Here is a 17,853-nt window from a genome sequence, read left to right as displayed (position 1 = left end):
GCCTGCGTCAGGAAGTACTTAGTAGTTGCTTCTACTGAGCGAGGGTGGCGGTGTTGGGCTATTACCGGGATAATAGCTAATGTGCTGATTTCTAGACCCATCCATGCGATGAATCAGTGGGAGCTTATGAATGTAAGGGCCGTGCCCACACCTAAGCTGAAGATGAGGATTGTGAACACGGTGGGGTTCATTAGTAAAGGAAGGGGTTTAACCTGCATTTTTGGGGTATGGGCCCAAAAGCTTTTTTAGCTTACTTTACTAGGAAGTGGTGTAGTGGAGGCACTAAGAGTTTTGATCTCTTCAGAAGGGTTCGATTCCCTACTTCCTAGGAGTTGGGGGGATTTTAACCCCCATTGTACACTCTATCAAAGTGGTCCTTTATTCAGGCACAACCCCTTAAAACTGGGGAGGTAGTCCTGCTATAGAGATTGGCAGGGAAAGGTGTCAAATTACTATAGCGAGGGTCATGGGAAGGAAGTTTTTTCAAATAAGGTGTATTAATTGATCGTAGCGGAAGCGGGGGTATGAAGCTCGCACTCATAGAAAGACAACTGAGAGCAATGTTGCTTTAATTATAAGGTTGATGGTGGTTAATTCTGGGAGAAGGGGTATGTTGGATGCTCCTAAAAATAAGGCAGCGGAGAGTGTGTTTATTAGAAGAATATTGGCGTACTCTGCTAAGAAAAATAAGGCAAATGGTCCTGCTGCGTATTCGACATTAAACCCAGAGACCAGTTCTGACTCACCCTCTGTGAGATCAAAGGGGGCCCGGTTTGTTTCTGCTAGGGTTGAGATGTACCATATAGCTGCTAAGGGTCAAGCGGGGAGAGCGAGTCATATGGTCTCTTGTGTAACCCCGAATGCCTGTAGGGTGAAGTCCCCGGATAGTACAATTAGGGACAGAAGGATTAGCCCTAGACTTACCTCGTAAGAGATTGTTTGTGCGACGGCCCGCAATGCTCCGATTAGGGCGTATTTTGAGTTGGAGGCTCACCCTGACCCGAGAATTGAGTACACTGCTAAGCTCGATAAAGCCAGGATGAATAAGATAGTAAGGTTAACATTGGTTACAGGGTGAGGCATAGGTATAGGGGCTCAAAGAGTTAGTGCTAGGGTAAGGGCTAATACGGGAGCAGTAAGGAATAAGAGGGGGGAGGCTGTCGAGGGTCGTACAGGTTCTTTGATGAAGAGTTTTACCCCGTCGGCGATGGGTTGCAGGAGGCCGTAGGGTCCTACAATGTTTGGGCCTTTGCGGAATTGTATGTACCCCAAGACTTTGCGTTCAATAAGGGTTAGAAAGGCAACTGCTAATAGAACGGGGACAATATAGGCTAAGGGGTTGATAATATAGATGATTAAGTAGTTGATCATAGTTAAGGAGGGGATTTGAACCCCTGTTGAAAGAGCTTAGAGCTTTAGCAATGGCCTTACTCTGCCACCTTAACGTACTGAGTTCTCCAGGTGATGGCTGCCTCCTCTTGCTTGATTTTAGTTGGTTTCATTAAGTAGGGGTAAGGCGTGTTTTAAATAGGGGCCTTTTCTTCTCGGTCCTTTCGTACTAGAGTAGACTGCTGCATAGATAGAAACTGACCTGGATTACTCCGGTCTGAACTCAGATCACGTAGGACTTTAATCGTTGAACAAACGAACCCTTAACAGCGGCTACACCGTTAGGATGTCCTGATCCAACATCGAGGTCGTAAACCCCCTTGTCGATAGGGACTCTTAAAGGGGATTGCGCTGTTATCCCTAGGGTAACTCGGTCCGTTGATCGGCTTTGCCGGATCATAGGTCAAAGATTTTGTTACATAGAACAGTGGTTCGTAGTTTTAAGGTTTCACCTCTATCTTTACGGGGGTTTCTTTTTTCCCCGCGGTCGCCCCAACCAAAAATAGTTAAGTAATTACCTTATTGTTTACTCCGGTATTAGCGGGGTTTAAACAAAGGATTGCTTAAGTATTTAAAGCTCCATAGGGTCTTCTCGTCTTATGGTTTTAGCCCCGCTTCTGCACGGGGGGATCAATTTCACTGATAAAAGGAAGGAGACAGTCAAGCCCTCGTCTTGCCATTCATACAGGTCTTCATTTAAAAGACAAGTGATTACGCTACCTTCGCACGGTCAAAATACCGCGGCCGTTAAACACAGGGTCACAGGGCAGGCAGGACCTCTTATTCTTAGTTTGCAAGAGGCGATGTTTTTGGTAAACAGGCGAGGCTTCTTATTTTTGCCGAGTTCCTTCTTCCTCTTTATATCTTTCTTTGGTAGCACTCCAGTGTAGGGTTAACGGGGGTTTATTGTAGGGGTTTCTTGGTTTGTTGTTTACAGTGCCCTCTGGAATTGGGTCCGTTGTTTTTCGGTGAGGGGTTCGTTCCGAATTATACTTGTGCTTAGAGAGAGGCTGGCTCTCTTGTTACTCATATTAACATAATCTCTTCCTTGGAGGAGGGGCGGCTTGATATGTTTAGCGGGGTTAGTTTAATTATCCTAATCTAAGGGGGTCTATAGATGCTTGAGCTTTAACGCTTTCTTTATAGGTGGCTGCTTTTAGGCCCACTAGGGTATAGCCCTTTAGTTTTATGATCTTTACCCTGCTTAAAAAGTTGTGTCTTATTTCAAAAGGGCTGTACCCCTCTTGAATGAGTCTAATTATTTTGCTGTTCTTACTGTGTTTTACTAAGTTGATGCGCGGTAAATTAATTAGGGGGAACTAAAATTCGTTTCTCAGGCAACCAGCTATAACTAAGTTCGATAAGTCTTTCACTTCTACTCGGAGTTCGTCCCAGTCTTTTGCCACAGACAAGGGTTGGCTCTTACGGCTGACCCGGAGTAGCTCACTTAGTTTCGGGAGGGCAAACTTAAGTTCTCTTTGCTTGCTTAATTCTTGTTAAATCATGATGCAAAAGGTACGAGGATCAATCTCTGCTTTTTATTTCTTATTGAGTTTTTCATTTCTCTTTCATCCTTCCCTTACGGTACTTTTGTTATAGCTCCTTATTTTCTTTTCTGTCTCCCATACTAAGTTGGAAAAATGGTTTGTTTAGAGGGGGGATAAAGGGGGGTCTTTGGGGTTATAAATATAGTTATTTTGGTTTTAGAAAAGTGGGGCTAGTTTTACGGTTCAGGGTAGTCCAATTTGCATGGGCGACTTCTCGGTGTAAGTGAGATGCTTTACTAATTTAGCTATACTCTGTGTTCCAAGTGCACCTTCCGGTACACTTACCATGTTACGACTTGCCTCCCCTTTGTTTATTTATTGTTTTATTTAACTTAGTTTTGTATTGGGGGAGAGTGACGGGCGGTGTGTGCGCGCCTCAGGGCCAGTTTCAGTTGGACTCTCTAGTTCCATCTTACTGCTAAATCCTCCTTTGGAGTGTTGTTTCAATCAATCTTCCGTATTCGGTGTTAAGCGAATGTAGCCCATTACTTCCCCCTTTATACACTACACCTCGACCTGACGTTTTAGGTTGTACCAATCTTGCTCACTAGACATCCTTCAAAGGGTGAGCTGACGACGGCGGTATATAGGCGGGGATGGCAAAAAGGGGTGAGGTTAAGCGGGGGGTATCAGTTATAGAACAGGCTCCTCTAGGTGGGTCTAAGGCACCGCCAAGTCCTTTGGGTTTTAAGCTTACGCTAGTAGTTCCCAGGCGGATAATTAATAAGTGGTGAATCAATGTTTACGGCTATGCATAATGGGGTATCTAATCCCAGTTTGTTCCTTAGCTTTCGTGGGTTCAGGTATTTAAAGCCACTTTCGTACTAGGTCTTCCTTCCCTCGGGCGCGTATAAGAGCTGGGAGGGTGTTTAGCTTTAAAAAAAAGGGGGGGGGTCTTAACCACTCTTTATGCCGGGTCCTGTCGGCTCGGGCCTCTCGTATAACCGCGGTGGCTGGCACGAGTTTTACCGGCCCTCTTAACTTTAACTAAGTCAAGTTTTCACTTATGGCTTAATGTTTATCACTGCTGAAATCCCTTAAGGGGGTGGCTGAGCAAGGTGTCATGGGCTATCGAAGTGTGCCTGATACCGGCTCCGCGGTCTCACAAGAGATCGGCGGGCATTCTCACGGGGGCGCGGATACTTGCATGTGTAAGTATAGTTATAGGAGACAGAAAAGTTAGGACCAAACCTTTATGCCTTTGGAGATTTCTAGGGCCCATTTTGACATCTTCAGTGTCATGCTTTAGAGTTAAGCTACAAATGCAATACTATAATATTTTTGATTTGTGTAGTTTTTGATTTTTTATTTTGTGAATACTAAAATATGGAAAAAAAAATCATTTTGCATAATATTTTATTAAATGTGTTTGTTTCCAAATAACCGGGTAACCCTATTTTTAGGGTAACTTACGCCTTGATGTGCCTGTTTCCGGGGGGTTTGCAGGAGTATTAGTCATCCCAGGAGTAAGGGGGGTAAGGGGGGTTTGACCCTCAAAAACTATGGGAAAGGGGTGATCTTAGAAAATCTTCGTTTGAATAAAACGGGATACTGTACCTTATGCTCTAGGAATAGATCAATGCGATTCATGTGGAATGTCTTTCCAACTTTACATACGATATACGTAGACAAGAAAAATGTACACCCTTGTCAGCTAATACCGTGCGCACTCTGAAATGCAAGGTGAAAGGAAAAAAAAAAAGGAGACCCCAGGCCCCCGTGGAGAGAACGCCCGGCTAGGTGGGTAACGAGTCAATTGTGGTACACCATTAGCGGATGTAAGCGTCGATGAAAGTGTGAGTATTAATCAATTCATGGACCTGAAGTAGGAGGAGATGCCAGGAATAACTCACCCCCCGGGTAACCACCCTTCGATCAGTGTTCCTGACCATCAAGAACCGTTGGCCTTAAGGAATGGACTTGTTGGTAGGCTCTTACTACATTAAAATTGTGTATTTGTCTATTAGTTGGGTCCTGGTATAACTTAACCTATGAGGTTTGAGTTAGGTCTTAAATTTCGCCTGGTCTGAATATTCGTTAACTCTACTTATTGATGTGTTTTTAATCTACCTTAGTAATTATGTTGTGTTCTGTGCTTAATATAAGATTGTGGTGATAATACATGTTAGTCCTAAATAACCACACATAATTTATTAAAAGCATAATATGCATATACCATATATGCACTGCAGAAGATAGTTTAGTGCAAGAACTGCGGCTTTGGGGGCCGGCGGCGGGAGTTTGAGTCTCCCTCTTCTGAGCAGGAGGGAGGATTTTAACCTCCGGCCTCCGGTTTACAAGACCGGCGCTCTATACTGAGCTACTAGTGCAGGCTCATTTTAACATTTTGTTCTCTGTTCATCCGGCTGACGGGATAAGGACCAGGAAGATTGTAAAATAAATAATGGAAGCTGCTTGTCCGATGAGAATATAGGGGGGTTCTACTGGCATACCTCCAATTCATGTAAGAATTAGTATGTCGGCAATCAAGGTCCAAAAGATAAATTGACCCAGAGGGCGGAATATCAGGCCTCGTTGTTTTGATGTGTGGAGGATCGGGACAACGACCAGGACTAGGATAGATGAGAGCAGGGCTAGTACTCCCCCTAATTTGTTAGGGATTGACCGTAGAATGGCGTAAGCGAATAAAAAGTACCACTCTGGTTTGATGTGGGGAGGGGTGACCAGGGGGTTAGCGGGGGTGAAGTTATCAGGGTCCCCCAAAAGGTTTGGTGCGAATAGGGCTAGGAGTGTTAAAGCGATTAGTAGTGCAGCGAAGCCCAGGAGATCTTTATAAGAGAAGTAGGGGTGGAATGAGACTTTATCTGCGTCCGAGTTGAGGCCAGCGGGGTTGTTAGAGCCTGTTTCGTGTAAGAATAGGAGGTGCACAACTGTGGCTGCTGCTACAATAAAAGGTAGCAGAAAGTGGAAAGCGAAGAAGCGTGTTAATGTGGCGTTGTCCACTGAGAAGCCTCCCCACAACCATTGAACTAGGTCGTTGCCGATGTAGGGTGCTGCTGACATAAGGTTAGTGATGACCGTAGCGCCTCAAAATGATATTTGTCCTCATGGTAGGACGTAGCCCACAAATGCGGTGGCCATGACCAGAATGAGTAGGATGACCCCCACATTCCAAGTTTCTTTAAATAAGAAGGAGCCGTAGTAAAGTCCTCGGGCGATGTGAAGGTAGATACAGATGAAAAAGAAAGATGCTCCGTTTGCGTGTATATTACGGATTAGTCACCCGTAGTTTACGTCGCGGCAGATGTGGGCTACTGATGAGAAGGCTGTAGCGATGTCAGAAGTGTAATGTATGGCTAAAAACAAGCCTGTTAAGATTTGTGTGCCTAAACATAAGCCTAGTAATGACCCGAAATTTCATCAAATTGAGATATTAGAGGGGGCTGGTAAATCAACTAAGGCGTTGTTAGCGATTTTTAGTAAGGGGTGAGTTTTGCGAAGGTTTGCCATTAATGTTGCTAGAGTAGGTTTATATGGGGGGACGGGGTTTATATCATTACCACTGGCTCGAATTTTAACAAGAGTTGTTATGCTATCGCACATTGTTTTTGTTTATTCAGTTCTTGGGCGAAAAAAAGGGGGGCATAGTTAATATTACCCCCCCCCCCCCCCCCCCCCCCCCCCCCCCCCCCCCCCCCCCCCCCCCCCCCCCCGACACTCTTCCCCCCCCCTTTTTCCTTGCTAGAGTCTATATGAGTAAAAAAAGGGGGGGGGTCAGTTTAGGTATTGTTAGCGATTTTTAGTGCAGGGTGAGTCCTGCTAAGGTTTGTCATTAATGTTCTTATAGTTGAGTTACAACGGTGGTTTTTCATATCATTGGTCTTGGTTAAAATCCTAGTAAGAATTATGATTTATTTTATGCTGTTTTTGCTTATTGGGTTGGTTGTGGGGGTTATTGCTGTGGCATCAAACCCGTCCCCTTATTTTGCTGCGTTGGGGTTAGTTATTGTGTCAGGGGTAGGCTGTGGAATGATGATTAGTCATGGGGGGCCGTTTCTATCCTTAATCTTATTCTTAATTTATTTAGGTGGCATGCTTGTAGTTTTTGCATACTCAGCAGCCTTGGCTGCCGAGCCGTACCCTGAGAGCTGGGTTAGTGAGTCGGTTGTTTTTTATTCGTGCGGCTACTCTTTAGGGGTGGTTTTCGTGATAGGTTTATTTGCTGATAAGTGGTCTAAGTATTCTTGAGTTCCCTCAGATGAGTTATACGAATTTTCTGTTTTTCGGGGGGATATGTTGGGGGTGGGTGTAATGTATGGCCCCGGAGGGGCTATACTTATTATTGGGGCGTGGGTATTACTTTTAACTTTGTTTGTGGTGTTGGAGCTGACTCGCGGGCTTGGTCGAGGGGCTTTACGTGTTGTTTAGACAAGGGTTGAAGAGGCTAATATAAGGGTTAAGACATAAAGGCCTAAAAAGGTTTTAATAGCGCCTTTTTGGGCGTTACTTGAAGTGGTGATTAGGGGGTTGTTTATTGTGGCGACGGCTTTTGGCCCAATTTTTTCTATCCAGCTAAGATCAATGTTTTGTGATGCGATTTGTTGGCCGGCTGAGAGGGGCGTAACAGTTGAGAGGCGGTGAGTAATGGATGGGAAAAAGCCTAGCATAGTGGAGAAGGTGAAGGGGGCGATTTTAGGGGTGTAGGTTAATTGTTTAGTGGTGATTAAGGCTAGTTCTAGTGCTGTAAGAAGGCCCACAATGGTGACTGTTAGGGCGGCGAGTTTTAATAAAATGGGTATGGTTATAACTGGGGATTTTAAGGGGGTTATGTTTGATGCGATAATAAGCCCTGCTACGATACTTCCTCAGGCTAGACGTTTAATAGGGTTTATTAGTTTTGTTGAGTTTTCATTAATGGGCGAAAGTGCGTTGAAGCGTGGGTGACCCATAACTACGAAGAAGACGACCCGAAGGCTGTAGACTGCTGTGAATGAAGTGGCGATAATTGTAAGTGTTAGGGCTCAGGCGTTTAGGTAGGAGGTGTTCATAGCCTCAATAATAGCGTCTTTGGAGAAGAACCCGGCTAAAAAAGGAGTGCCTGTTAGTGCGAGGCTGCCTAGAGTTACTGAAGATGATGTAAACGGGGCTAGGTGGTGTAGTCCGCCTATTTTGCGGATATCTTGTTCGTCGTTTAAACTATGGATAATTGAGCCAGAGCATAAGAACAATATTGCTTTGAAAAAAGCATGTGTGCAGATATGAAGGAAGGCTAATTGGGGCTGGTTAAGCCCGATTGTTACTATTATTAGGCCTAGTTGACTGGAGGTTGAGAAAGCAATGATTTTTTTGATATCATTTTGTGTTAAGGCACAGATTGCTGTAAATAGGGTGGTTAAGGCTCCTAGACATAGGCAGGTTGTTAGGGCCAATTGGTTATTCTCCATTATGGGGCTGATTCGGATTAGCAAGAAAATTCCTGCAACAACTATGGTGCTTGAGTGGAGTAATGCGGAGACAGGGGTTGGTCCTTCTATAGCTGACGGAAGTCATGGGTGAAGTCCGAATTGTGCTGATTTTCCGGTTGCTGCTACGATTAAACCGATGAGGGGAACGGTTATGTCTTTATCTTTAGCTAGGGTAAACATTTGTTGTATTTCCCAGGAGTTAAGATTGAAGGCAATTCATGCCATGGCTAGGATTAGCCCGACGTCTCCAACCCGGTTGTACAGGACTGCTTGTAAAGCTGCATTATTTGCGTCGGCCCGGCCGAATCACCACCCGATCAAGAGGAAAGACATAATGCCGACCCCCTCCCAGCCGATAAACAGCTGAAATATATTGTTAGCTGTCACTAGGATTACTATTGCGATTAGGAATATCAGCAAGTATTTGAAAAATCGGGGTATTTGGGGGTCTGAGTGCATATATCAGGAGGCGAACTCTAGAATAGACCACGTAACATAGAGTGCGACAGGGGTAAAGATAATGGAGTAAAGGTCAAATTTAAAGCTTAGGTTTAGGTCGAATGTTGAGATGTTCATTCAAGAGAATGTGGTAAGAATAGTTTCTACCCCGTCGTTTAGAAAAATAAATAATGGGAGGAGGCTTACGATGAATGCTAGTTTTACAGCAGCCTTTACGTCCGTTAAAGGTCAAGAGGCGTGTAATGTTTTAGGGGTTAATGAAGTTATTACGGGGGTGATTAGCAGGGCAAAAATAATTAGTAAGGCTGAAGTTGTAGCCAAAGTGTTAAGGTGCATAGCTTCTGCTTGGATTTGCACCAAGGGTTTTTGGTTTCTAAGACCAACGGATGAGCTGTTATCCTTCAGGAGCGTTGAAAGGGCCCTGGAATTGAACCAAGGAGGCGAAAGTTAGCAGTTTTACGTTGTAGTCTGACCCCTCTCGGCGGGTAAAGAGATTTTAACTCTTGTCTTTAGAATCACAATCTGACGTTTTTAGTTAAACTATACCTGCAGAATGTTCAAGCTCAGATAATCTCTGGTTTAAAAATAATCATTAATAAGGGTAGAAGATGAAGTGCTATTACTAAGTGTTCTCGGGTATGTGAAGGTTGAAGTTGGGCTAGATGGTGGGTTAGTGGGCCTCGTTGAGTTGTAATATACAGATACAAGGAATATGCCGCGGTCATTAAAACTCCTGTTGCTGTGAGTGTGATGGTTAAGGGGGATCAGTTGTAGAGTGATGAGATGATGATTAGTTCCCCTATGAGATTGGGTAGGGGAGGCAGAGCTAAATTAGCCAAAGTGGTAATGAACCACCAGGTTGCTATTAATGGCAGTGCGACTTGTAATCCTCGGGCGAGAATCATAGTTCGGCTGTGGGTTCGTTCATAGTTTATATTAGCTAGGCAGAAGAGAGCGGAAGAGGTTAAGCCGTGGGCAATTATAAGAACAGTGGCCCCTGTTAGTCCTCAAGGCGTTTGGATTAGAATTGCTGCTGTTACAAGTCCTATGTGGCTTACTGAGGAGTAAGCGATGAGAGACTTTAAGTCTGTTTGTCGTAAGCAGATGGAGCTTGTTATTACAACGCCCCATAAGGCAAGAATAAGAAATGGGTAGCTTAGTTGTTTTGTTAAAGGTTCCAGCACAGCTAGAAGGCGGATTATCCCGTATCCCCCTAGCTTTAGAAGTACTGCGGCTAAGACCATTGAGCCGGCGATTGGTGCTTCTACGTGGGCTTTGGGAAGTCACAGGTGTAATCCGTACAGAGGCATTTTTACCAGGAATGCGGTTAGGCAGGCAGCTCACCAGATTTTGCTTGCGTAGGAGGTTGTTATTAATTGGTCTGAGTGTTGTAAAATAATGACGGATAAAGTTCCTACCTTATTTTGTAGGACAAGGAGAGCTACTAGTAGAGGCAGAGACCCTGCGAGAGTGTAAAAAAGGAAGTAAATTCCTGCGTTTAGTCGCTCAGCTTGATTACCCCAGCGGGTGATAATAAGAAGCGTGGGGATTAAGGTAGCTTCAAACATAACATAGAACATAATTAACTCTGTGGCACTAAAAGCTGCGATTAGAAAGATTTGCAGTGAGATAAGAAGGGTGATGTACAATCGTTGTTGGTTTGGTGTGGACAAGGTTAAGTGGTTTTGGCTAGCCAAGAGTATGAGGGGTAGTAACCAGCATGAAAGAATTAATAAGGGGGTCGATAAGGGGTCTGTGCCTAAGGAGGTGTTAAGTGAGGACCATCCAGTTTCTGCTGTTCACATAATTCAGTGAAGGCTTGCGAAAGCAATTATAAGGCTATTAGTAAGGGTTAAAGGTCACACTCATTTTGGTTTAGTTAACCATACTGCAGGGGTGAGCATAATCGTTGGTAGTAGGATTTTTAGCATTGTAATATGTTAAGTGATTGTATGCGATCAGATCCGTGGGTTCGGGATGTGGCTACTAGGAGGGCTAATCCGGTGCTTGCTTCACATGCTGAAAAAGCCAGTAAGATTATGGGGGAGGGGCAGAAATTAATTGACCCAAACTCCAGAGCTCATAAAGAAAGGGTGATGTACAGAGATAGTATCATTCCCTCTAAACAGAGTAGAGCTGAGAGAAGGTGTGAGCGGTGGAGTGCAAGCCCTATAAGTCCTAGGATAAAAGCGGAGGAAGAAGCAAAATGAACGGGGGTCATAAAGAGGTTGTGGGGTTTAACCACAGGTTTTTGAGCCGAAATCAAATGTTTTCTTTAAACTAACGTCTTATTCAGCTCATTCTAGGCCCCCTTGTGTTCATTCGTACACAAGGCCCAGGGTTAAAAGGATCAGAACTGCAGTAGCTCAGTAGAAAGTCTGTAACGGGGATATTATTTGAAGCCCCCAAGGGAGGGGGAGGAGAAGGGCGATTTCTAAGTCGAACAAGAGGAATAGGATTGCGATTAAAAAGAATCGGAGTGAAAAGGGCAGTCGGGCTGACCCTAACGGATCAAACCCGCATTCGTAAGGGGAAAGTTTGTCTGAGTCAGGGGTTATTTGAGGGAGTCAAAAAGAGACTAAGGCTAGGATGGTGGAGAGTAAGCCTGTAATTAAGAGAATTGTAAGGATTAGGTTCATTATCTTTTCTTGGGGTCTAACCAAGACCGGGTGATTGGAAGTCACTGATACTGTTTAATACTAAAAAGATTAAGATCCTCATCAATAGATAGATACATATAAGAACAATCACACTACGTCCACAAAATGTCAGTATCAAGCTGCGGCTTCAAAGCCGAAGTGGTGCTCAGATGTGAAATGGAATTGGACTTGACGGATGAGGCAAATGGCGAGGAATGTTGAGCCGATGATTACATGTAGGCCGTGGAATCCTGTGGCTACGAAGAATGTTGAGCCGTACACGCCGTCTGCAATCGTGAAAGGGGCTTCGTAGTATTCTAGGGCTTGGAGTAGTGTGAAGTAAAAGCCCAGGAGAATGGTTAAAGTTAAGGATTGATTAGCTTGTTTTCGTTGACCTTCTATAATACTATGGTGGGCTCAGGTAACAGTTACTCCCGAGGCTAGAAGAACGGCTGTGTTTAGTAGTGGGACCTCAAATGGATCTAAGGTTAGAATACCTGAGGGGGGTCAACAACCCCCAAGTTCAGGGGTGGGAGCGAGGCTTGAGTGGTAGAAAGCTCAGAAGAAGCCTAGGAAGAAGAATACTTCAGAGGTGATAAACAGGATTATGCCGTAACGTAGGCCTTTTTGTACTGGAGGGGTGTGATGGCCTTGAAAAGTTCCCTCCCGGATAATATCTCGCCACCATTGAAGTATGGTAAGGAGAAGAATTAGGAGGCCTAAGGATATAAGGACTGTAGAGTTAAAATGGAATCAGATTGCAAGACCTGATGTTATTAGGAGGGCTCCGATTGCGCCTGTTAAAGGCCATGGGCTGGGGTCTACTATGTGGTATGCGTGTGCTTGGTGGGTCATTAAACGTTTTCTTGTAAGTAGAGGCTTAGTAGTAGGACAAACACATATGCCTGGATTATAGCAACTGCTACTTCAAGCAAGGTCAAAAGGAAAAGAACAGTGTAAGTTAAGATTGCTACTACGGGTATTAAGGGTAACACTACGAAGCCTGCGGTGGCGATTAGTTGAATTAAAAGGTGTCCGGCAGTTAGGTTAGCGGTAAGTCGGACTCCGAGGGCTAGAGGTCGAATAAGTAAACTGATAGTTTCAATGATAATTAGTACCGGGATCAGAAGAATGGGGGACCCTTCAGGAAGAAGATGGCCTAATGAGTGGGTTGGTTGGTTACGCATTCCAATAATTACCGTTGCTATTCACAGGGGAACAGCAAGGCCTATATTTAATGATAGTTGTGTAGTAGGGGTAAAGGTGTATGGGAGCAGTCCTAGCATATTAATTGTAACTAGTAAGATTATTAAAGATGAGAATATTAAAGCCCATTTATGCCCTCCAGGGTTGATGGGTAGAAGGAGTTGTTGGGTAAAGCGGTTAATGAACCAGCCTTGAAGGGTGGTCAGACGATTGTTGAGTCAACGGGAGGGGGCGGAAGGATAAAGGGTCCAGGGGAGGATTTGAGCAAGTACAATTAAGGGTGTCCCCAAAAAGACAGGGCTGAGGAATTGGTCGAAAAAGCTTACTGCCATCGTCAGGTCCAAGGAGTTGTTTTAGAGGCCTCGTTATTTATTGGGTTAGGCTCATTAGGGAACAAGTGTGATATAATTTTAGGGGGAATTACAGCTGAAAAAACTAATCAAGAAAAGATAAGGATTATAAGTCAAGGACCGGGGTTTAGTTGAGGCATATCGCTAGGGGTGGTTGGGGGCCACCAGTCTTTAGCTTAAAAGGCTAATGCTAGTCCCTATTTAGCTTCTTAGCGAGGCGTCTTCAAGTATAAGAGAGGATCAGTTTTCAAAATATTGGAGGGGGACAGCCTCTACTACGATGGGCATGAAACTATGGTTGGCACCGCAGATTTCTGAACACTGTCCGTAAAACACTCCTGGTCGGGAGGTGATAAATGCTGTTTGGTTTAGTCGTCCTGGTACGGCGTCCATTTTTACACCTAAAGAGGGCACTGCTCAAGAGTGAAGTACGTCTTCTGCGGTTACTAGGACTCGGATGGGGGATTCAACAGGGATTACTATACGATGGTCTGCTTCCAGTAGCCGGAATTGTCCGGGGGAGAGGTCTCGGGTAGGTACTATGTATGAATCAAAGCTTAAGTTTTCATAATCTGTGTATTCGTAACTTCAGTACCATTGGTGGCCGACCGCTTTAATTGTCAGGTGTGGGTCGTTAATCTCATCTATTAAGTAAAGAATGCGTAAGGAGGGTAATGCGATTAAGATAAGGATGACTGCTGGAAGGACTGTTCAAATAATTTCAATTTCTTGGGAGTCTAGTAGAAATTTGTTTGTTAACTTTGTGGTGATTATAGCAACAATAATGTAAAGTACGAGGGTGCTGATAAGAAAGACAATTATTAAGGCGTGGTCGTGGAAATGGAGTAATTCTTCTATAACAGGTGAGGCTGCGTCTTGAAAACCTAGTTGAGAGGGGTGGGCCATAAATAAGATGTGCGAGGGTTTAACTCACAATTTTGTCTTGACAAGGCAATGTAATGTTTTACTAACATCTCATTAAGAAAGTGGCAGAGTGGTTATGCGGGCGGCTTGAAACTGCCACATGGGGGTTCGACTCCCTCCTTTCTGGTTTATTTGAGTGAACTTTGACATAAGCAGGCTCTTCAAATGTGTGGTAAGGTGGTGGGCAGCCGTTTGATCATTCTACATTAATAGAGGCTAGTTCTACTGAGAGGATTTCTCGTTTAGTTGCAAATGCTTCTCAAAGGATGAACAGGAACATAATAACTGCAATTAGTGAGATAAGGGAACCGATTGACGAGACTGTGTTCCACAGGGTGTAGGCATCAGGGTAGTCGGAGTATCGACGAGGTATTCCTGCAAGCCCTAAGAAGTGTTGAGGAAAGAAAGTGAGATTTACACCTGCGAATATTACTACGAAGTGGATTTTGGTTCATGTACTATGTAAAGTATAGCCAGAGAATAGCGGGAATCAGTGCACAAACCCTGCTATGATAGCAAATACAGCTCCTATTGACAAGACATAGTGGAAGTGGGCTACGACATAATAGGTGTCATGAAGAACAATGTCAAGCGAAGAATTAGCTAGTACAATGCCTGTTAAACCCCCGACTGTAAAAAGGAAAATAAACCCTAGGGCTCATAAGAGAGGGGTTTCTCATTTAATAGCGCCCCCGTGCAGAGTGGCCAGTCAGCTGAACACTTTTACACCAGTGGGGATCGCGATAATTATTGTTGCGGAGGTGAAATAAGCGCGGGTGTCAACATCCATTCCCACTGTGAACATATGGTGGGCCCACACGATAAATCCTAGTAGGCCAATAGCTATTATTGCTCATACTATGCCCATGTAGCCGAAAGGTTCTTTTTTACCTGCGTAGTATGCGACGATGTGGGAGATCATCCCAAAGCCTGGTAAGATTAGGATGTACACTTCAGGGTGCCCGAAGAACCAGAACAGGTGTTGATAAAGGATCGGGTCTCCTCCTCCAGCAGGGTCGAAGAAAGTTGTGTTTAAGTTACGGTCGGTGAGGAGTATAGTGATACCGGCTGCTAGGACAGGTAGTGATAAGAGAAGTAAAACTGCTGTGATTAGTACAGCTCAGACGAAGAGGGGTGTTTGGTATTGTGAGGTTGAAGGGGGTTTTATGTTAATAATTGTGGTGATAAAATTAATAGCGCCTAAGATAGATGAAACACCGGCCAGGTGCAGGGAAAAAATTGTTAGGTCTACGGAGGCTCCCGCATGAGCCAGATTGCTTGATAAAGGGGGGTAAACGGTTCACCCCGTGCCAGCACCTGCTTCTACGCCAGATGAGGCTAAAAGCAGGAGGAATGAGGGGGGTAGAAGTCAGAAGCTTATGTTGTTCATACGGGGGAAAGCCATATCAGGCGCCCCAATCATTAAAGGAATAAGTCAGTTGCCAAAGCCCCCGATTATAATTGGTATTACTATAAAAAAGATTATTACGAACGCATGAGCTGTGACGATCACATTGTAAATCTGATCATCCCCTAATAGTGCCCCGGGTTGACTTAGTTCCGCGCGGATGAGAAGGCTTAGTGCAGTGCCCACCATTCCGGCTCAGGCACCAAAAATTAAATAAAGGGTGCCGATATCTTTATGGTTTGTTGAGAAGAATCATCGAGTGATTGCCACAGGTAAGATGGCCGAGCAGGCGGTGGATTGTAATCCCATGCACAGGGGTTTGAGCCCCCTTCTTACCAGGCCCCAAAGTGTTCTGCACGTAAGATTGCAAATCTTAAAGAGCGAAATAACTTTCGCTGGGGTCTCCTCCCCCGCCTTCTAAGCCTTGAAAAGGCGGGGGAGGGGTAGAAGGATGCTCGCTGGTTTGGGCGTTTAGCTGTTAACTAAAACTTTGTAGGATCGAGGCCTTCCCTTCTAGTAAGGCTTTAGCTTAATTAAAGTATCTGTTTTGCATACAGGAGATGTGAGTTAATTTCTCGCAAGTCTTACAGAGTCTAAGGGTCTTTCACCCCTGCTTAGGGCTTTGAAGGCCCTTGGTCTAGTTAAACCTAAGTCTCTTAGTTTAGTCACGTTAGGATGGTTGGGAGGAGGGGGAGTATCAACAGGGAGAGTGATATTGCTATGGTTGAAGTAAATGGTATGCGAACCTTAATTTTTGGTCATTTTGATATAGCTATGATATTATTGGGGTGCATGGTGAGTGAGACGGAGTGAGCAACACGTAGGTAGAAGAAAAGACTTAAAAGAGCAGAGAGGGCTATTAGTGTTGCCATGGGGATTAGCTGTTGTTTAGTGAGTTCTTGTAGAATTAATCATTTAGGACCAAACCCTGTCATGGGGGGCAGCCCTGCCAAAGATAGTATAATTAAAGGAGTAAGTGCAGTTAATGCGGGGGACTTTGTCCACGAGATTGTTAATATAATAATAGATGTGGAGTTATTAACTTTGAAGAGTTCAAAGGCAGAAATGGTTATAAAGATGTAAGTGATCAGGGCAAATAGTGCTAGGGTTTGGGAGTATTGGAGAATAAGGGTGATTCAGCCTAAGTGTGCGATGGAGGAGTATGCAAGAATTTTGCGTAGTTGGGTTTGGTTTAGACCCCCTCACCCTCCCACTAGAGTTGATAAGACAGCCAGCCCTGTTAAGACTGGTATTACTTGAGGGGGGAGTTGTGAAATAAGGGCGAAAGGTGCGAGTTTTTGTCAGGTGGACAGGATTATTCCAGTACTTAGGTCTAGCCCTTGTAGGACTTCAGGGAGTCAAGTGTGTAAGGGGGCCAATCCGATTTTAAAGGCAACAGCCAAGATGATGATTGTGAGAGGGAGGGGGTGGTACATTTGGTTAATAGTCCATTGTCCTGTTATTCATGCGTTAGTAGAGCAGGCAAACAAGATTATAGCGGCGGCGGTTGCCTGCGTCAGGAAGTACTTAGTAGTTGCTTCTACTGAGCGAGGGTGGCGGTGTTGGGCTATTACCGGGATAATAGCTAATGTGCTGATTTCTAGACCCATCCATGCGATGAATCAGTGGGAGCTTATGAATGTAAGGGCCGTGCCCACACCTAAGCTGAAGATGAGGATTGTGAACACGGTGGGGTTCATTAGTAAAGGAAGGGGTTTAACCTGCATTTTTGGGGTATGGGCCCAAAAGCTTTTTTAGCTTACTTTACTAGGAAGTGGTGTAGTGGAGGCACTAAGAGTTTTGATCTCTTCAGAAGGGTTCGATTCCCTACTTCCTAGGAGTTGGGGGGATTTTAACCCCCATTGTACACTCTATCAAAGTGGTCCTTTATTCAGGCACAACCCCTTAAAACTGGGGAGGTAGTCCTGCTATAGAGATTGGCAGGGAAAGGTGTCAAATTACTATAGCGAGGGTCATGGGAAGGAAGTTTTTTCAAATAAGGTGTATTAATTGATCGTAGCGGAAGCGGGGGTATGAAGCTCGCACTCATAGAAAGACAACTGAGAGCAATGTTGCTTTAATTATAAGGTTGATGGTGGTTAATTCTGGGAGAAGGGGTATGTTGGATGCTCCTAAAAATAAGGCAGCGGAGAGTGTGTTTATTAGAAGAATATTGGCGTACTCTGCTAAGAAAAATAAGGCAAATGGTCCTGCTGCGTATTCGACATTAAACCCAGAGACCAGTTCTGACTCACCCTCTGTGAGATCAAAGGGGGCCCGGTTTGTTTCTGCTAGGGTTGAGATGTACCATATAGCTGCTAAGGGTCAAGCGGGGAGAGCGAGTCATATGGTCTCTTGTGTAACCCCGAATGCCTGTAGGGTGAAGTCCCCGGATAGTACAATTAGGGACAGAAGGATTAGCCCTAGACTTACCTCGTAAGAGATTGTTTGTGCGACGGCCCGCAATGCTCCGATTAGGGCGTATTTTGAGTTGGAGGCTCACCC

At 44.7% G+C, this 17,853-nt stretch overlaps 1 protein-coding gene and 1 non-coding gene across 2 annotated transcripts; one reads left to right on the top strand and one right to left on the bottom strand.

Moving 5' to 3' along the window:
* Window positions 1-3,188: 3,188 nt before the first annotated feature.
* LOC144070432 (18S ribosomal RNA) lies at window positions 3,189-4,132 on the bottom strand. Its single transcript, XR_013299288.1, has one exon. It is a non-coding gene; the product is annotated as an 18S ribosomal RNA (ribosomal RNA).
* Window positions 4,133-6,609: 2,477 nt separating this feature from the next.
* Window positions 6,610-15,619, top strand: LOC144070422 (NADH-ubiquinone oxidoreductase chain 6-like). Its single transcript, XM_077594946.1, is given in 1 exon segment — window positions 6,610-15,619. A coding segment is annotated over 1 exon segment (522 nt). The 5' UTR covers window positions 6,610-6,803; the 3' UTR covers window positions 7,326-15,619.
* Window positions 15,620-17,853: the final 2,234 nt, after the last annotated feature.

This window comes from Stigmatopora argus, unplaced genomic scaffold, assembly GCF_051989625.1.
Source record: "Stigmatopora argus isolate UIUO_Sarg unplaced genomic scaffold, RoL_Sarg_1.0 HiC_scaffold_72, whole genome shotgun sequence".
Lineage (NCBI taxonomy): Eukaryota > Metazoa > Chordata > Actinopteri > Syngnathiformes > Syngnathidae > Stigmatopora > Stigmatopora argus.
Note: the sequence above shows the minus strand (reverse complement) of the source record. Positions and strands in the feature narration are given on the sequence as shown.